The 21731-nt window shown below is 39.3% G+C and overlaps 1 protein-coding gene across 1 annotated transcript in view; it reads left to right on the plus strand.

Moving 5' to 3' along the window:
- Positions 1-21731, plus strand: part of PGM5 (phosphoglucomutase 5) — a 200328-nt gene that overhangs the window by 115488 nt on the left and 63109 nt on the right. The window contains exon 7 of the mRNA XM_021694328.1: positions 11200-11315. Coding sequence (XP_021550003.1) covers positions 11200-11315 — 116 coding nt within the window. The remainder of the gene's footprint in view (positions 1-11199; positions 11316-21731) is intronic.

Consider the following 21731-nt stretch of genomic DNA (forward strand, 5'->3'; position numbering starts at 1 on the left):
GTTTGTTTTTGTTTGTTTGTTTTTACAATCTATGCATTGAGGCCCTTGAATCACAGCTGTTTATTTGCCAGTGTATAAACAAACCACAGTTTGTCAAGTCCCCTACTGATGGACCATTAAGTTGCTTCTGGCTTAGCTCTTTCTCTCTCTCATCAACAGTGCTGTAATAGACATCCTTGAACCATGTGTCCTTGTGCACACTTATACCAGTTTCTCTAAAATAGATACCAAGAGGTGGGCTTGCTGGGTCATAGAGTATGATTAATTCCACTTAAGATTTCTCAAGTTACCCTGTAAAGTGAGTGTACTAATTTACAATTCTGCCACCAGTGTTTGGGTTTCCATTTTCCTATGACATTCCCACCAACACTTGGTATTATTAGATTTTTTATTTTTTCTTTTTTTACATGATGAGTATGACATTATGTCTGACTGTGTTTAAATTTTCATTCCCGTGATTTACTTTTTATTTTCATGTTGGCCAATTAATCTTCCTTTCTTGTGAATTGCTTAGGTCAGTTGAGTTTTTCATATTGGTTTACAGGGTTTCTTTATTTAGGTTGGTTACTAATCCTTCAGTTTTATGTCTTGCAAATATCTTATCACAGTCTGTGGCTTATCTCCTTATTTTGGTGTTTTTGACTAATAGAAATTTTTACAAATTTTGATGCAATTAAATTTATCAATCTTTTCCTTATATTTAGACCCAACGTGTGGAATATTCTGCTCATTCTTCTTTTCCTTCCCCCTTTCATATTACCTATGGGTATGAATTGCCAAAACTCTTTTGCCAAATTTAGGCTGAAAAGATATAAATTAATCATTTTAGGGTCAAACTTAGGCCATAGAACACTGAGGACAAACACTGAGGTCCCTGTGGCATGCTGAAACTGAATCCAGCATAAAACACCAGAGCAAGGAACAGGTGTCTGCTTTGGGAAAACTCCTAATGCCTTCCTATTTCAATGTTTATCTCTGCTCATGGCATTATCCACAGAATGGCGATGCAGTATTATACTGATACTAGTTTACCCTGGGCTTTGTTCTCCCTTTGGAATGAGCACCCATTTACAGTCAGTGTGTATTTATTTCATGTCCAAAGCCCAGATGTCCCTTCTCTCATGTTTTACGACATAGTATCAGTAAGATTTGTATAGTACCCTCCAGGAAAAGATGTTAATTGAATCCAGAAGAGAAAAGAAAGAAAGAAAAGGTTTTAAGAAAGAGAAGAAGTTTTGTTTGCTGAGATAAATTATCTCCTGGGCTTGAAATGTCATATCATTTTTTTTTTTTTTTTTTTTTTATACTTTATTTTTATTTTTTTATTTTTTAAAGATTTTATTTATTTATTTGACAGAGAGAGACATAGCGAGAGAGGGAACACAAGCAGGGGGAGGGGGAGAGGGAGAAGCAGACTCCCCGCCGAGCAGGGAGCCTGATGTGGGACTCGATCCCGGGACTCCAGGATCATGACCTGAGCCGAAGGCAGTCGCTTAACCGACTGAGCCACCCAGGCGCCCTGTCATATCATTTCTTATTACTATTTGTCTGTTGGAGTGAGTGAGTTGATTCTAAATCTTCCAAGTGTATTATATAGGCATTTTTCAAAAGGCTTCAGTAAGGTGTCTACATAACCAAAAATTGAAAGGAAAACAAAAAGACAAGAAGATAATTCACTTTTTGCTGTTGGGGGAGCAATCTTATGGGAATCTGAAGGACCGCTGACAATTGTCTCTTTATCCCTCAGCTTAGCTGGAACTCTTGGGGCTTAAAATTCACCAGCCCTAGTCTTTCAACAATTTTTCTTCTTTGAAAGTAATTAGAACCAGAAAGAGTTTACATCAAAGTGCTTAAGCATCAAGATTGTAAACAGACACTTGTTAATTCCCAGACATAGGGTTCCAGATAATTTCCTAGCTTAGGAGAGTAAACCTGTGATTGTTTCAGTTTTACATATTTTTCTCTTAGATCTTTGGTCAATTTCCCAAAGCCAAAATGTTTTTCTTTTAAATGATGTCAAGATCCTCAGAAATATGCCTGCCTTATGTTTCCTAACAAAATTTAAAATCTAATAAAAAAGGATCCTATTTTTCTGCCATAACACTTACCTAAAATGAAAGTGCAGAAGCTTCTAGATAAAGCAGCAAGGCCCAACCTTTGTTTTACAGTTGATCAAAATCTAGAAGTTTGAAGGGAACATGAGACATGCAGTTATCTTTTGTTTTTTCCTGTAAATATTCTTTAAATGGAATGTCCATTTCCCTTTGAATTAAGTGAAAAATCCAATACAAAGGACGGTGGTCAAGTGGTAACTCTGTGGGGCATTTTTGAGTTGTTAGAGCCCTTTCTTTTTGTTATATACTATCTTACTTGATCTTTACAACCTCCCTGATAGGACAGGCAAAGAAGGTATTATTTAATATGTACGTTTTGAGGTCTAGACCAAGCTGAGATATTACAGGGATCAGGAAAAGCAGCTCTTTGCTCAAGTTTACATATATGGGTGAAAAACTTTTGTGATCATTTTATTGTGACAGCCTCCCATTTTATATTTATTTTACTTGAAAGTGTGAGTTGCTCCATCCAAAAGGTGAGTTTAAAAGTAGACTTTAATGCCTGTGTGTTTAAGCCCTCCTCCCACAAGGGCCTTTAACCAATAGCTCTAAGTGAGAGTTTGAAAGACCAGCAAGCTTGTCACAGATCAGGACAACTCTGAGGCAAGGCTTACCATCCAGGGTCCCAAGGAAGTCTCTGGCTGAAGCTATCCTCTGCACAGTTGTGCCTGAGATCACACTATTGCTTGGCTTCCTCCCCTTCTCTGTCCTACTTCCCCAGCCCTTACCCATCTCTCCTTGATAAATCTCTAGTAGAGGAATCTTTGTCTCAGGGCCTGCCTCTAGGGACCCCATCTAAAACACCTAGATTGCTAGTACTCATTCCCTAGATCTCAGGTCAAATGTCACTTCTTAGGAATTCCTAACTATCTGAAGTTCTCCTTGCACTCCAACTGCTGAGAGTCTTTCCTTCACAGAACATTCCAATAACAATTTTATATGTGTTGGTTAGTCTTGGACCATTAGCCACATATGGCAGGGGCCATGTGTGTTTGACTTATCATTGTATCCCCAATGCTTGGCATCGTAGCTCAAGAACAATCATTAGTTTATTAAATGAAAAAAAAAAAAAAAAAAGAGTCGACTTTAAGATGGCTATTAGAAAAAAAGGCCAAGCTAAATTTTGCCTAATTAATTTTTGTGAGTTGAGTAGGCTGCCTTAGAAATGCTTTTTTTTTTTTTTAAGATTTTTTTAATTTATTTGCGAGAGAGAGAATGAGAGAGAGAGAGCATGAGAGGGAGGAGGGCCAGAGGGAGAAGCAGACTCCGAGCTGAGCAGGGAGCCCGATGTGGGACTCGATCCCGGGACTCCAGGATCATGACCTGAGCCGAAGGCAGTCGCTTAACCAACTGAGCCACCCAGGCGCCCCCCTTAGAAATGCTTTTAAAGTGCAAACTCACACAAGCCTTTTACCTGAGAGCAGCTCCAGTCAGCAGTGCCAGACATCAAAGAAGGGGTCTGGGAGTGAACTCATCGATGCGAAAATACTGATGGGCTAATTCGAGGGCAGTTTTGTGAAATGTCTGCTAGACATTAACCAGCATATCCAGAATGCTATAAAACTCCATCTTCAGTAGTTTATTTCATGGGATTATGTAAACATAGCCAATTCAAACGTGTACTTAGTCATAAATACCCCTGGGTTTTTTTTTGTTTTTTTTTTTTATAAATGTTTGTTGAAGTATAAGGTATATAAAGAAAAGGACAACTCTTAAGTCACTCAAGGACTTTTCACAAAGGGCACATTCCCATGTAACTAACATCTAGATCAAGTAACAAAACAGCACTCCGGAAGCTCCTTGTTCTCTATTTCTATTACTACTTCTTCCTTCCCTCCCTCCCCAGAGGTAACCGCTGCCCTGACTTCTGTCACCAATGATTATCACAAATGTTACCACAGTCAAGTTAATTTTTTTGAGCACCTTCCATCCTATTTTCAATAGTGGCTGTGCCAATTTATATTCCCATCAGTAGTGCACAAGGATTCACTTCTCTCCACATCCTTGCCAGCTCTTATCTATTGTCTTTTTAATAACAGCCATTCTAACAGGTGTGAGGTGATATCTCATTGTGGTTTTCATTTGCATTTCCCTGATAATTAGTAATATTGAGCATCTTTTCATATATCTGTTGGCCATTTGTATGCGTTCTTCAGAAAAATGTCTCTTCAGATCCTTCACCCATTTTTGTTTTTTATTGGATTGTTTGTTTTCTTTTTTTTTTAAAGATTTTTTTTTTTAAAGATTTTATTTATTTATTTGAGAGAATGAGAGAGAGAGAGAGCTTGAGGGGGGGAGGGTCAGAGGGAGAAGCAGACTCCCCGCTGAGCAGGGAGCCCAATGTGGGACTCGATCCTGGGACTCCAGGATCATGACCTGAGCCGAAGGCAGTCGCTTAACCAACTGAGCCACCCAGGTGCCCTAGATTGACTCTTTTAATAACAAGTAAGGAGATATCTTAACCTCGTTAGATGTAGGTACAATCTCTCAATATATCTGCAGTCTTTTTTATTTTTATTTATTTTTATTTTTTTAAAGATTTTATTTATTTATTTGAGAGAGAGAGAATGAGAGGGAGGAGGGTCAGAGGGAGAAGCAGACTCCCCACCGAGCAGGGAGCCCGATGCGGGACTCGATCCTGGGACTCCAGGATCATGACCTGAGCCGAAGGCAGTCGCCCAACCGACTGAGCCACCCAGGCGCTCGGATTGTTTGTTTTCTTGTTATTGAGTTGTAAGAGTTCCTTACATATTTTGGATATTAACCCCTTATTGGATATAAGGTTTGCAAATATTTTCTCCTGTTTCGTGGGTTGTCTTTTCATTTTGTTGGTAGTTTCCTTTGCTATGTAGTAACTTTTTGGTTTAAATTGTCCCACTTGTTTATTTTTGCTTTTGTTGCCTGTGCTTTTAGGATCCTACCCCAAAAATAATTGCCTAGACCAATGTCAGTGATTAGTTTTCTACTTTGAATTATGTGTAAATTGAATCATACAGTTTATATTCCTCTGTGCTGACTTCTTTAACTCTGTGTTATATTTATGTGATGCATTCATGTCTTTCTGTGTAGTGGTAGCTTGTTCATGTTTTTCTCTTCTATGCTACTCCTTTATGTAAATATGTCACATAAATAAATATGCCACAGTCAGTACTGATTTGCATTCCTTTAGCAATACACGAATTCCCTATTTTCACCAGCACTTGGCAATACCACTCTTTTCAGCTAGTCTTATGGGTGTGTAGTCTTATCTCATTGTGGTTTTAATTTGCAGTAACATAATCTTTACTGATACTGAGCATCTTTTCATATGCTAATTAGTCAATTGAATATCCTCTTTTATTAAGTGCCTGTTTAAGACTTTTGCCCAAGACTTTTAAAAAAGGTTATCTGCCTTATCTGCCTTTTTTACTGATGTATATGAGGCTTTTTTTAAAAATTTTTTTATTCTTATGTTAATCCCCATACATTACATCATTAGTTTTAGATGTAGTGTTCCATGATTCATTGTTTGTGCATAATACCCAGTGCTCCATGCAGAATGTGCCCTCCTCAATACCCATCACCAGGCTAACCCATCGAGAGAGCACAAGCAGGGGGAGTGGCAGGCAGAGGGAGAGGGAGAAGCAGGCTTCCCACTGAGCAGGGAGCCTGATGTGAGGCTCCATCCCAGCACCCTGGGATCATGACCTGAGCCGAAGGCAGACACTTAACCAACTGAGCCACCCAGGCGCCCTGTATAAGAGTTTTAAAATACCAACTGCATGTAAGTCTTTTGTTGGATATATGTGATACAAATCTCATTTATTCTGTGCTATTGGGGGCTTTTAAAAATGGGGCTAAGAGTTCGGTGTGTAGAAAATAGAGTCATGAGCCCTGCTTGGCTTTCAAGAAAGTGGACATTTGAAGATAAATCAAAAGAAGAGGAACCTGGATCTTGTTCTCTTTAAGTCTACTGCAGGTTTGTTGAAGTAGGATTCCAAGAGTAGCTGGGTATGCTTCATATGCTTGATATAACCAATCATTTTTTTATTTGGCTCACATGCTAAAAGAGAGTCATTAATCATTGATATTCCAGTAGAGTATATCACACATAATGATGTAGTACTTTATAATTAGGTTAATAGATATTTGAATAGCAATTGTGACCATGCATTGTGCTGGAAGCACAAAGATGGATATGTCAGCCCCCCTTAATTTGGTGAGCTTTTAGGGTATGGTTAGGATGCTTTTGTATCTGTTATCTTGTTTGATCACATGAGGGAAGGGTGATGGCCAGACTGGTAAAATAGAAAAATGTATTCTGCTCTTCACACCTTTGATTTTCAGTTAGTCATTGCCCTAAATCTATGAGATCTCTACTTCCAAGAAATGCCTTTGTCTCATCCTGATAATCCCACTAATTAACATCTTATGAAATTCTCTTTCTCAAAATGACGAATTTGAATAAAACACATGGTGGGGCACCTGGGTGGCTCAGTTGGCTCAGTTGGTTAAGCGTCTGACTCTTGATTTTGGCTCAGGTCATGATCTTAGGGTTGTGAGACTGAGCCTCGTGTGGGGCTCAACGCTCAGCACAGAGTCTGCTTGGGATTCTCTCTCTCCCTCTCCCCCTGTCCCTCTCCCCATTCACTTTCTCTCAAATAAGTGAATAAATAATCTTTTAAAGTAAATAAATAAATAAAACATGCAGAAATGACTTAGTTATATTTTTAGGAAACTACAAGAAAAAAAGACCACAAAAATTAGAGATACTTTGCCCCCTGCTATCCAATAACACCCTTAAATAATAGATATTAGTCAACTGAAATGATACAGAATTTATTAAGGGCAAATCTGACAAGGTGCTATATTATCCTAAACATTGAAGAGCTATAGAAGTATATAAGATGTAGTTCCTGCCTCAAAGAACTTCTTTTCTTTTTTCTTTCTTTTTTTTTTTTTTAAAGATTTTATTTATTTATTTGAGAGAGAGAGAATGAGAGAAAGCACATGAGAGGGGGTAGGGTCAGAGGGAGAAGCAGGCTCCCTGCCGAGCAGGGAGCCCAATGCGGGACTCGATCCAGGGACTCCAGGATCATGACCTGAGCCGAAGGCAGTCGTTTAACCAACTGAGCCACCCAGGCGCCCACTGCCTCAAAGAACTTCTAATGCTGGTAGTGATAGTAGTGTGTATCTGTGTGTGGAAGAAAAGTGTTAAGGATGTGACAACATCAGCAATGACAACGTAAACACTATACCAAGTGAGAGGAAACGTAGCAGGAAGGGTTACTATGGATTGATTGTAATGATGAGGAAGGGTTATATTGATTAAGATAATGGAGCTGCTACTATAGACAATATTCTCAGTCATCAAAAGTTAAAAACAGGTGTTCCTGATTGGTGGTGGATTCTGCTCCAAATGGCAATTTAGAGACGTGGATCCTTCCATACTGTGGGTCTACCATCTTCAATGTATAGCTTCCGGGTTTGCTCGGCTTGTCCACTGTAAGCTGGCAGAAGGCGAAAGAACGTGGAGGATGGGAAAGTTTAATAGCCAGATCTGCAAAGGGTGTATGTCATTTCCACTCAAGTTCCATTGGCTGGAACTCCACCATGTGGCCACAGCTAACTGGGAGGGAGGTTGGGAAGTATAGTCCAGCTGAGTGTCCAGGAGAAGAGATGGGTTTGTTGGTCACCTAGCAGCCTTTGGCCACAGTCTTCATGGTGGCAGGACATTTAAGATAGGTCTTGAAGCAACATGAAGGATTTTTTTTTTTAAGATTTTATTTATTCATTTATTTGAGAGAGAGAGAGAGAGCACAGGAGAGGGGGAAGAGTCAGAGGGAGAAGCAGACTCCCCGCCGAGCAGGGAGCCCGATGCGGGACTTGATCCCGGGACTCCAGGATCATGACCTGAGCCGAAGGCAGTCGCTTAACCAACTGAGCCACCCAGGCGCCCCAACATGAAGGATTTTGACAGAGATTGGAAAGGATTAATCCAGGTAAAATGAAAAGCATAAAGAAGGACTAGGGAGTAGCCAACAATAGCAAAAATGAAAGAGCAAATTTGAAAAATAAGAGATTGTCCAGTTATTAGGAGTTTGTAGTGACTTTCATGAGAGAAACTGTTGGAAAGATAAGTTGAGGCTGTTTCCAACCCAGAGCCACATTTTTAGAAGTTTAAAAATCACACTGAGCGGTTTGCATCCACCATGGTTCTTTTTGTTTCTTGTTTGTTTGTTTGTTTGTTTGTTTTTAAAGGTTTACTTATTTGAGACAGAGAGAGAGCACGAGGAGGAGAGGGGCAGAGAGAAAGGGAGAGAAAATCTTAAGCAGACTCCATGCTGGGTGTGGAGCCCTACACAGGGCTCAATCTCAGGACCCTGAGATCACAACTTGAGCTGGAACCAAGAGTCAAAGACTTAACTGACTGCACCACCCAGGCGCCCCTGTTTTTGTTTTTTTAACTACCAGAACTCAACTCCCACTTGCAGGAAAATTGTGGTTGAGACTGATTTTCTTTCTTTTTCTTCATACTCTGGTCTTTCCTAGGAAGTGAGTTCTTATGTTTGTCTCCAACACATGGTGGCGGCGGTCAAGAGGGGTGAAGACCCTCAGCATGAGCAGCTTCATTTTAAGCTTTCAGAAAATCTCCAGGGGGGTTCCTGCCAAAAACCAGCCTAGAGCATGGTATCTGCTGAATGCAGTGTTTGGGATGGATCCCAAGTTCAGTAGAGGGAGACGGGAGGGGAATTCCTTTCTGACTCTAGGGCACAATCAACTCATGCTCAGGATCCCGGAATTTAATTACCCATATTGTTATCTTAGCTTGCATAGCTACAACTGTGGCTTATAGTTATAGAAGTATCCGGTCCTTTAAAATCCAGCCTCAGCCCTCAGCCTGGTGACCTCCTGACAGTGATTAATTGGGAAGGGTGGGAGCAAGGGAAATCCTTTCTCCTCCCTTCAGATCTGCCAACTTGGCTTTGAACCTACAAGAATGTTTTAGCTAGAAAATATATGTCCCCAAACTCTCTACCCTTTTTCTTACCCTTACATCTACTCCATGTTGCACATTCTATTTGGTAATCATATGCTTTCATATTTGCTAAATTAATTTTGACCTAGGCTTTCTATGTGCTGACTCTGGGAAGCTTCTGTATGAATTATTCCTCCTTCCTTCAGCTTCTGACTATGAAATTAATGGCTATGAAAATTTACCTTTGATCTACAGTTTGGGGAGGATTTACTTCATTGTTCCTACCAGGATATAAATATGATTGTATATCTTTCTTAGCCCATTAAAACAACAACAACAACAGAACCTTTGATGTAATACCCGAACATCTAAAAAGTGCTTCTTTTCAAAGCAAACTTGAAAGAGATTTAGCACACAATTTTTCAAGATCCTGAACACATCAGTTATATTTGGATATTATGGAAAGAAAGGTGTTCACTTTCCTGTAGCAAGAGTTTCTAGATATTTTTTTTCTTTAGCTGGCCCAAAACAAACCTAAGGAAATCATTATTACATTGTGTCCTTTGTCCTCTGTGCACCTTTCTTCTCTTCTTCACCAAGATACCCTCACTGGTTCCTTTCTCTGGCTACCTCCTGCACTTACAGCCTTTGAAAAACTAAATCTTGCTGGTGGCAGACATTTGGTGTTTTTGCTTTTTGGTTGCTTGCCTATGGGAAAGATGAAACTCTTTAGGTCAATGGTACAGTATCAGATCATTCCCCAACATATTCTGAGTTCTACGTACCTCTTAGAACATTTGGGAAGACAACATGATATAGGGAAATGGAACATAAGCAGAAATTAAGCAGACTTGGGTCCAAATTCTAGCTTTGCCTCTTACCTCTGTGAAACCTTGAACAAAACACTTGACCTCTCTGATCCTCTGAGCCTGAATTGTGACAGCACCAATTAGTTTTAGCTGTTCTTGAAGTTTATCTACGTGGAACAATACAATGTATATTTTCTTGTTCCCAGTTTCTTTTACTTGATACAATGTTTGTGAGATTCATCCAAGTTGTTGCATGTAGCAATAGTTTGTTCCATGAAATTTATGGTGGTGCATTATATATCACAAATCATCTGTCCATTCTACTCAGTGGACACCTGGTTTGTTCAGTTCTTATGAATTGTGATTCTATGATCATTTTTGTAAAATCTTGTGTATATATTCTGTTGAGTAATGTCACACACTGGGTTCCCCAGGTAGCAGCCCTGAGAGAGATTTGCTTGCAAGAAGTTTATTCCTTTCTGCCATCAAGACCAAAGTTGTCTTTAAAATCAGTACCTATGAGGGAGTGAGGAAGGGGAATAGGACACCGAGAGAAGCTGGATTGCAGTGCAGTCACAGCGAAGGCCTCAGCCAACTTATGGGGAGCTCTAGAGCTGAAATGGCTCCACAGAGTTGTGCCAAATAGGTGCAAGGAGGCTAGACCTTTATACATCCCTCATTTACCAGTCATTGGATGTGGATTGACCCAGGAAAGGAAGCATGATTTTGAGTGTGACATCTCTCTTTGGCAGAGAGTGGAGGCCATGTCTGTGAGCTATTACCCATCAACATTTCTGGGAGCTGGTAGAATGAGTTTTCCAATCCTAAAAGTCCTTGCGTGTGTGTGGGTGGGTGGGGCAGTGAAGCTGAGCTGTCCACTACATGTCATTAGTAATTTCTAGGAGTTGAATTGCTGGGTCATAGGATATGTGTATATTCATCTTTAGTAGATATTGTCAAACAATATTCCAATGTGCTTATACCTAAACTCCTTCTTAATTTAGATTCTGAGATCCCCAAGTGGGATCTTACCATGAAGATAAAGGAACATTTATAGAAGGGAAACATAAAAGTGAGAATATCCTCTACATTAATTCAATATTTTCTATATTATGGGGAAAGCAAACTGAGAACCACTGGAATAGATTATTTATCATTTTCTACCTTATGGCTTTTAATATCCTGAAAACTGTCAACACTGTCCAGAATGTTCTGAAATCTAGTTATGGAATTAATAAATTCTAAAGACTTCCTTCTGTGCTGAGAAAAGAAAGAAGAGATATATGAATTGACTGTTGCCTTGAATTTCATTTTTCAGAGTGGCCAAATCAATGAAGGTCCCTGTATATGAGACCCCAGTGGGATGGAGATTCTTCTCCAATCTGATGGACTCGGGACGGTGCTCTCTGTGTGGAGAAGAGAGCTTTGGCACTGGTAGGTTTTGCTGGGGTGACATCACTGGGGAGGGCGGCTGTGGCTGCAGCCCTGTGTGACCCCAGTTTGGAGACCTGTGATCCCACAGTGAACCAAAGGCTATGTATGGGAAGAGATAATTAGAGGGAAAAAATGAGAGAAACCTGATGGGATATGTGCTATGATACACTCATCTCTTCTGTCCATGTTTTTCTCTTTTTTTTTTTAAATCAATTTTTGGATCATATGGTAATTCTATTTTTAATTTTCTGATTAACCTCCACACTGTTGTCCAAAGTGGCTGCACCAGTTTGCATTCCCAGTAGCAGTGCGTGAGGGTTCCCCTTCCTCCACATCCTCACCAACACCTGTTGTTTCTTGTGTTCTTGATTTTAGCCATTCTGACAGGTGTAAGGTGACATCTCATTGTGGTTTTGATTTGCATTTTTCTGATGATAGTGATGTTGAGTATCCTTTCATGTGTCTGTTGGCCATCTGTATGTCTTCTTTGGGAAAATGTCTATTCAGGTCTTCTGCCCATTTTTAAATCAGATTGTTTGGGGTTTTTTGGTGTTGAGTTGCATAAGTTCTTTATATGTTTTGGATATTAACCCCTTATCAAATATATTATTTGTAAATATCTTCTCCCATTCAGTAGGCTGCCTTTCTCGTTTTATTGATGGTTGCCTTTCCTGTGCAAAAGCTTTTTATTTTGATGTAGTCTCAATAGCTTATTTTTGCTTTTGTTTCCCTTGCATTAGGAGACATATCTAGAAAAATGTTGCTGTGACCAATGTCAGAGAAATTACTGCCTGTTTTCTCTTCTAGGATTTTTATGGTTTCAGGTCTCACACTTAGGTCTTTAACCCATTTGGAGTTTACTTTTGTGTATGGTGGGTATTTACCCTAAGAAGATGAAAACACTAATTTGAAAAGATCTATGCACCTCTATGTTCATTGCAGCATTATTTACAATAGCCAAGACATGAAAGCAACCTAAGTGTCCATTGACAGATGAACAGATAAGGAAGATGTGTGTGTGTGTGTGTGTGTGTGTGTGTGTGTGTGTGATGGAATATTACACAGCCATAAAAAGGATGAGATTGTTCCATTTGCAACAACATGGATAGACTGAGAGAGCATTATGCCAAGTGAAATGTCAGACTGAGAAACATAAATACTATATGATTTCATTCTTATGTGGAATCTAAAACACAATCGCTTCTTGGCCTTTTGGCTAAGATCAAGTGTGGAATCTAAAAAACAAAACAAATGAATAAAAAAAACAAAAAGCAAAATCACCAAGTGTCTATCCATAGATGAATGGGTAAAGAAAATGTGGAATATATATATAGTGGAATATTACTCAGCCATAAAAAGAATGAGATCTTGCCATCTTGCAACATGGATGGACCCAGAGTACTGTATAATTTCACTCATATGTGGAATTTAACAAACAAAACAAATGAATAAAGAAAAAGACAAAAAAACCAGACTCTTAAATACAAAGAAAAAACTGGTGGTTGCCAGAAGGGGAAGGGGATGTAGAGGGATGGGCAAAGTAAGTGAAGGGGAGTGGAGGATTCAGGCTTCCAGTTATAGAATGAATAAGTCATGGAAATGAAAGGCACAGCATAGGAAATATAGTCAATAGTATTATGATGGTGTTGTATGGTGATAGATTCTATCTACACTTGTGGTGAGCATAGCATAACATATAGAGAAGTTGAATCACTATGTTCTGTACCTGAAACTAATGTAACATTGTGTGTCAACTGTACTCAAATAAAAAATATTTTAAAATTTCCATTTCTTTACAAAATTTTCTATTATGGCAATTTAGAAAATTTTATGAGAGTAGAGAGAATATCATTGAATTCCCACCTGCTTATCACCTAGTTTCAATCATCATCAACTCATGGTCAATCTTGCTTTATCTCTACCTTCATCTCCAAGGTGAGCTCTCCTCTCTGATTAGTGTGAAACAGTCCCTAGTGTGAACCTTTAAGTATAAAGGCTGTTGAGAAAAAATATGTAATACCACAGTACTATTATCACACCTAAAATGTTAAAAATTCATTTCTTTTTTTCAGTATTTTGAAGATATTACTTCATTGTCTTCTGGCTTGCATACTTTCCAAGAAAAGTGCTTCAGTTCTTGTCTCTGTTCCTCTGTGTTTAAACTCTTCCCAACCCCTACCTCTGGCTGCCCTCAATATTTTCTTTTTATGTTTTGGTTTTAATAGTTTAACTATAATATATCTAGGTTTTTTTTTTTTTTTTTTTTAACCTTGCTTGGGGTTTGAGGGATTCTTGGATCTATTGCTTATTGTCTTTCATTAATTTTAGAAAATTCTCAGTCATCATCTTTTTAAATATTTCTCCTTCCCCATTCTCTCTCTCTTCTTCTGAGATTCTGATTACACGTGTGTTAGATGATTTGTGACCATATGTTGTCTCAGAGCTCTTTACACATACTGTTTGGTTTTGTTTACTTTTTTTTTTTTCTTTTGTGTTTCAGTTTAGATAGTTTCTATTGTCATTATCTTTAAGTCATTGATTCTTTCCTTAGCTGTGTCCAATCTTCTGATGAGCCTAGTGAAGGAATTCTTCATCCCTGGTATTGTTTTTTATTTCCAGCATTTCTCTTTGACTCTATAATTTTCATCTTGGTGAGAAAACTCCCCATCTGTTTAATATGTTGCTTACCTTTTCCATTAGATCATTTAACATATCAAACATAGTTATTCCAAACTCCCTGCCTGTTATTTCTAATATCTGATTTACTTCTGAACCTGGTATCTCTTTATTGAGAGATAAAGCAGTGGTTTAGTCTTTCTTGCTTTTTGTGTATCTCATAATTTATCATTGAATACTGGACAGAATGTATATAAGAACAGTAGAGACGCAGGTAAACAATATTTTTTATTTTTTTTTTCAGGTAAAAAATATTTATACACAGAAATGGGCATACCTCTTCTTTTATCAGGCCATTACTGTGCAAGGTTAAATTAATCTAATCAGGAGTTGAGCTGGGTTTGGATTTTATTGTTTCTATTATAATTTTTAGTGTTGCATAGGGTTCAAATTCTTCCAGAAGTGGGATATTTTTACTGTGTGCCAAAAGCAAAGATGGGGTGCTGGAGGATATTTTTCAGTGTTTCTGTTTCATCTGCAGCTTTCAACAGTGCCCACATGTCTGTGATATAAGATAGACCTCTGTTGTCAGGTGCTTGACCCTTCTCTAGTGGCAGCAGATCTCTGCTTAGTACTGGAGTAAGATGCTGGGTCCAAAAAGTTTTCCTACCCTTTCTCCAAGGGCAGAGGGTTTTCACTTCAATCCTTATTCCAGTAACAGTGGATTTTTGCATGGGTTCTTGGGATGAGAAAGTTTGCAACTCATATATCCAAAAGTTTAAGCCTTTTGTTTCCTGTAAAAGAAAGGTCTGGAGACCTGGAAGGGCTTCATGCTTGTCTCTCAGTAGCTGATCATTGCTGCATGCCAACACTATCAGGTCTCCTTCTCTGTCTCCCATCTTTTTTGTGAGCACCCAGTGAAGGTTTGTGGGAAATAACTTGGAAATGTGTCCCTTGTATCTGGGACTCCTAGAAATTTAAACCAACATGATAGGCATTCTTGGCCTTTAAGCATTTTTGAAACTCTTAAGTGACTTCTTATTTTTCACTTTTATAGAAGCATCCTCTTTTTTCTGTGATCTGCCAAAGGAGAGATGGTTTTGTGTCCTGTTTCTTCTTGAAGGGGCTTGTCACTTTTATGGGATTCACTTGCTTTATTGCCTTATGACCTCATATTTCTAATGAGTTCAAGAAAAGTTATGATTTTGTAGGTTTCCTGGCCTTTTCTTATTACTGGGGTAGGAGTGACATTCTCTTATAGATGTCCACATCCTAAACAGAAATGCAGAAGTGGAGCTCCAAAAGTAATTTCTTAATAATTTCTCCTATTCTCACCCCTTCCTTAATAGTTTTTTTCTGATTGGGATCTAACAGATCTTACTTTATAACTGGTTGATATCTCTTAAGTATCTTTTAATCTGCATATCTCCCTTTCACATGTTCTCTTTCTAATTTATTAATTGAAGAAACTGGTTCAAAGCTTTTTAACAGCTTTGATTTTAATGTTGATATCCTATTTTTCTTCCTAATTTCTTTGGTGCTTATATAAAGAGAGGTCTTTTCTCTCTTTTGCAACCACCTTAGCACATTCTAGTATTAATTACAACATTTTCTTTTCTAAAAACTCTGTAATCTCTTGTGATTTTTAAAAGGTATACAGTCATATAATCTGTGACTAAAAGACTTTTTATGTTTCCTTTTCTATTATTTTTACCCTTTATGTCATATTCTTATTGCATTAGGTACAGTCTTCAGAATTATATTAAATAATAATTGTGATAATTCATGATTTTAATGGAAATGGATTTAACATTTTACCATCTGTTTTGGTGATTGCTTTTTAAAATTTTTTGAAAAGATTTTATTTATTTATTTGGGGGGGAGGGACAAAGGAGAAGGGAGAGAGAGAATCTCAAGCAGACTCTGTGCTGAGTGCAGAGCCCTATGACCCTGAGATCATGACCTGAGTGGAAATCAAGAGTCAGATGATCAACTGACTGAGCCACCCAGGCACCCCGGTGATTGCTTTTTAATGTTGGTAAAATCTCTATCAGGTCTATGTAGATATTTTTTTCCTATTTTCATTTTACTTAGCACCTTGTAGAAACAGCTGCTGGCTTTATCAGGTGTCCTTTCAGAATCTAGTGATATACGAATACTTTTTTCTCTTTTATTATGAATGTAATGAAATACCATGATTGATTTGCTGATATCAAACCATCCTTGAATTCCTGAGAATAAGTCCTATTTGGTCATGCTTAAACAGATTGCAGTAAAACCACTTGACCTGGTTATAACGACAGCATTTCAGGATGTGCTGGGATTCCTGAAGAAATTTCGTTCTGGGTAATTTTCTTCTCTTATCCATGCTAGTGGCATTACTGTTAATGATCTGGGAGTGATGGTGTACATTTTTGTTTCCTTGGGAAGGGAGAGACCATATCAAGCTCTCTCAAGTGCTACTGTTTAGACTCAAAATGTGTGGCTGGTAGTTGTGCTTAGGTCAGTCCAAGCTGTGATGCCTTCTCTAACAACACAAATCTAGCAACTGGAATGGAAACTGGCAAGCCCAGGTTATCCCTCCCTTTGTCTTTATAAGCATTTATTGAGCACTTACAACATACCATATATTTACAGGCTTTAACTTTGCAGGATAAAATATTACATGCATGAGCCATATTATACCCTTAGTAACAAATATTTACTTACTTCAATTTAATAAACATTTATCCAGTACTGACAGAGTATAAGGCACTGTACTGCATGGTATTTAGAATACAAAATGCTTATGACCATACCCTTAAGAAACTCAAGATCTTTGAGTACATCATTAGAAAGATGCACAGATTACTAGATGACTGTTCTGCAATGCAGAAACCTTAAATTTCTACAAGAGAGGAAGAGAAAAAATGCTGTGGGAGATGAGAAAATGCTTTGGGACTAGAGGTTCAAAGCAGACTTCAGGAAAGGGATGGAAGCTGGGCTGGTTGTTAAAGAATGGGAAGGATTTGTATACATAGAGATGAAAGGACCAGGCCTTGCCAGATGGAGGGAGCAATGCCAAGAAAGAAGTAGAGGCTGGAGAGCAGGGGACATGTGTTGCAAGTAGCCAGTTGTTCAGTTTGTCTAAAGCAGTGTTTTCCAAATATGAATCAAGACTCATTTGAGGTCAGGAAATTAATAAAATGTCGTGACAGCTTTTGGAAAAAAAAAAATGAATAGACTAGAAACCTCTTAGAATGCATTGCGTTTAGTAAAGGTAAATATTATTCTGAGAAATATGTCTATATAAATACACACATAAGTATCTATGTGTACACTAGGTCTCATTGTAAAGTGTGCTTATTGTGGGTCATGGCCAAAAATGTCTGAAAAAGACTGGCTGTAGCAGAAGTCAGCACACTTTTTTTGTAAAGTGTTGGATAGTAAATACTTTGGGTTTTGCAGACGAAGACAATACATACTGTCTCCTTCACACTCAGCTCTGCCACCGTAGCATAAATGCGGCCATGGGTAATACATCAGTGCATGAGAATGGCTGTTTCAATAAAAATTTATTTACAAAAATAGACTGAAGTCCGAATTTGTCCTGTGGGCTGAAGTTCACTAACCTCTGACATCTAGGGTAGGGTAGAGGAGGGGTTATCAAGAAGCGGTGCCAGAAATCCAAGTGAGGAGGGGACAATTTCATGGGCCTGGCTTAGACACGGGTACATGATTCAACGGGAACTAGGGAACCATGGTCTGCACCGGAGGGAGGTCTGCTAACAGATACATTTCAGCAAACTTGGCTCTCAGTGATGCTGATTGCAATTTGTAGGCTGGCCTAGGAGGGAACTTTAAAAGTCTCTCACTGTTATACTTGTTTATCATGTTCCTTTTAAGGAGCACAAGGACTCCTTTGTCAGGTTCAGGTGACATTTGCCTCATGAGCCTGATTTGACAGAGGAAGCTCCTGAGCCCAAGAAGGAGTTGAGTGACTCACCCAGGGCCCCAGGGCTTGGAAAAGGTCCCCACTTGAATTACATTACAGTTGAACTAAAAGCCTGGTCTCCTGCCCTACACTGTGAGCTGTTTTCCACCATGCTGACCAGTCATTCTGATGAAAGCAAAGACTAATTCCATCTTGCAGGCACCCAACAGTAAGGGACTGTTAGAGGGCCTGGGGAGTGGGACCACTCCGCCTTATAAGGGGAAAGTAGTTTCATTCTGCTCTTACAGATTTTATTAATGCCAGTTTCTGAGTAGCCCTGAGCTGGTATGTCAGAATTGCCTGGGAAACTTGCTAAAAATACATATATTCTATCCTACTCTTACTTGGAGTCTCTGGAAGGGTGGAACCTGAGGATCTGCATTTTAAATAAGTGTCCTTATATGATTTTTTTTTAAAGATTTTATTTATTTATTTGACAGAGAGAGACAGGGAGAGAGAGAACACAAGCAGGTTAAGTGGGAGAGGGAGAAGCAGGCTTCCCGCCGAGCAGGGAGCCTGATATGGGGCTCGATCCCAGGACCCTGGGATCATGACCTGAGCCGAAGGCAGACGCCTAATGACTGAGCTGCCCAGGCACCCCCTTGTATGATTTTTTTTTAAAGATTTATTTATTTATTAGAAGTGTGTGCGTGCAAGCAAGTGTGGGAAGGGGCAAAGGGAGAGGGAGAGAGAAGCTTTAGCAGATGCCTCACTGAGCTTGGAGCCCGATGCGGGGCTTGATCTCATGACCCTGAGATGGTGACTCAAGCCGAAACCAAGAATCAGATGCTCAACCGCCTGTGCTACCCAGGGCCCCCCTTATGTGATTTTGATGTGCAGTCAGGAGTAAGAAATATTGCTCTAGTGAAAACCAGTATTTTTTTTTGTCCAGGTTGGTAGAAAGAGTATCCTTGAGGTGCCATGGTCCAGGAAGTCTAGAGGCCCAAAAATGTGAGGCTGATGAGTACCTGCCAAGAAGGACTCTTACCTGCCAGTTACAACAAGCCTTGTGGCCTCTCTGACCCTGAGTTCCAATCTGTAAAAGTCAGTTGATCACAGGAACCCCCTATCTACCCTGAGATACGGTTTTCAGAAGCAAGTGATCTAAGGGAGGAGAAAGTGGACAGATGGAAAGGTTTTAGATCTGCAACTGGGGAGGTGCTCCAAAAATGTACCCAAGCTTTCTTGAGCGGAGGCCTTTTCCTGTGTCCCTGGGGAATGGAGCTGTGTACCAACTAGGAATGCATCGTTTGGTGCCAAGAAAGCTTGAAAATATGGATCTGACTCAGGCTCAAGAATGTCAAGCTTTTTTTTCCAAGACGAGCAAGATATATCGTGAGTGGAAGTTTCCCTTGCCAGCTCCTTGAGCTCCTAGAACTTTCCAAAGTAACAAGCCGGTGATAGGATCAGAGTTCAGGCTTCTCTCCTATGGAGAGGTCCGGGTCCTGGACAGTAGGAAACCTGTATTTCTGGCTCTGTCAGAGAGCCAAAGTCCCTTAAGAAGCCAGATCACCTTTTGTGCTGGGACCAGGTATTCACCCACCTGCTGGGAAGAGCCTTGGAAAACTCCTTTACAGAGAGAAAGAAGAACGTTTTATAAATTCTCAGATGTAAAGAGAAGAAAACTGTTCTTCTAAATGGCATTCTGGCTACTTTTCTAAAGTTCCAAATTTGAAGGAATCTGGACTTGTCCCCATACACAAAAGGGGATACATGAAACAACCAAACCTGAGATCTATAAAACCAAAAATTTTGAAGTTTTGTTTTGTTTTTTGTTTTGGCATTGGTTGATGTTCTTCTGGTTTCCATCACTGACAGCAGTTTTCTAAGAAGTCATACCATTTTGGGAATGTATGAATTGTCACAGCCCAAAGCTTCTTCCTTTACAAGTGACACTGAAGAGTTGTTGTGTTTGGGAAAGCCTGGATGAGCTCTAAACTTGAACATCACTTCGAGTATTACTATTACTTTGATCACATATTCTTAAAAAGCTAATGTCAATAGCCATACAAATTTGTTGAATAAAATCAAGCAATACAACAATGTGTATTGTTTCCAAGAAAGTGCTCTCTGTTGAGTTTTCCACAATAATAACAATAATCACTTTGAGTGAGCCTTAGTATGTGCCAGGGCATTGCTAAACCTTCTGTATGCGTCCCTCTCTCTCTGAAGATTTGGAATTGAATCCAGGTCTCCTGGCACCAACATGACTTGTCCATCATTGTCACACCAACTTTTTCCACTGTGAACTTTGGAGTACAGCCTGGTGCTCTTGAAGTAGGCTATTTTTACATCTTCCCAGTTTCCAGCACAAAAGGGAGAAACCTAGCCTACGTGTGCATTCCGTGTCACAAGTAATTTCAAATGTTTGAGATTGGTTAGATCCCTCTGCTTGCTGTGCAGAAATCCTAAATGTCCTGAGAACAGGGGCCATGACTATTTTGTTTAGCTCTATTTCTTTGATATATGGCAGGTCTTGAGTCTTTGCAGGAGGGATGGAAGGATAGAAGGAGGGATGGTGGAATGGAAGGAAGTTAAGGTAGGAAGAGGAAATGAAGGAGGAAGGCTCGAAAGATGGGTGGAAAGCGGACAGATAGAAGGAAAGAAATAAGGAAGAAACAAGAATTTCCATTTTGGTATTTCTTCTTTGCCTTATTAGTAGTTATATTTTTGGCAGTTTTGAGTGGATATATATCTGGAGATCTGGGCACTTCTATCCCAAGATTTGGGAGGGTTTATAAAGACAAAACCACACAAATATAGAGCAGTTGGAAGGGAGAGGGGAGGGATATTATGAATTATAGTAAAATCAGAGTTATATAAAATCTAAAACTAAGGTTTTGATATTTTCAGTCATCATGTAATTATCAGCACAAATTAATAGCTAACAAAGTGCTTCTAGGAAGACTCCTTATCAAAACCTGTGTTAATGAATAGATTTTAAATGTTAAGTACTGTTAAGTATTTGCAATTTATTTTATTTACCTGTTTATTTCTTGTGTGTGTGGTTGCTGACAATTACCTGTAAAGAGCCACATGTTCAGTGGTGGGCCAGGTTCTAGCTTTAGTGATCTTTTGTATGTACTAAATTTTTACAGGCTTCCACACAGACATTCTCTGCTGTATAGTCTCATGGTTTATATTGTTGACTTATTCTCCAGTTGCTTTATGAAAGGACATTTTATTTCCCCTAATAGTTATATAATTTATAACATTTTCAAGGCCATGCTTTCTCCTTTGTTTATGTTTCACACATGACCTAGGTACATCCTAACTCAAGATTGGGTTCACAGTATTGCTATTGATCAAATCTTGCATAGATTTAACCGTCCCTTATTTATACAGTGATTTTACTTAATAGTTTACATTTTTAAAAAGGTAAAATAAAGGAACACTTTAGTCCATTCCCTATCTAGATGATCACAAACTCTACATTTGGCTGTTTCCACGTCGGTTCAGTCTCTAGGGCAGAGAAAGAGGCCTGTGGACATGTGAATTTCAGATTATTGAGGTTCTACCATGTTTCCTTCTCCTATTCAGGGCCAACTTGTGTAAATCTGTCTGGGTAGCAGATGTGATGTGAGAAGGCCGTGGTGACAGGATTATCAGTGCTGGGAGAGCGGTTTCTCTGCCGGGCTAGTTGGGACAGGCTGTGCGCACATGTGCAGTTCAATCTAAGCTAGGCCAGAGCGCCGAGGCGCCATGATTGACATCCCCAACAGCCTCCTCGTAAAGACCGAAAACCAAAACTCCCTTCTGGACCCTGCACAAACTCTCTACCCTTGTGCTGGGACACAGAGCTCCACCTGGAGTGGGAAGAATGTCTC

The sequence above is a fragment of the Neomonachus schauinslandi genome, chromosome 13 (assembly GCF_002201575.2).
Source record: "Neomonachus schauinslandi chromosome 13, ASM220157v2, whole genome shotgun sequence".
Taxonomy (NCBI): domain Eukaryota; kingdom Metazoa; phylum Chordata; class Mammalia; order Carnivora; family Phocidae; genus Neomonachus; species Neomonachus schauinslandi.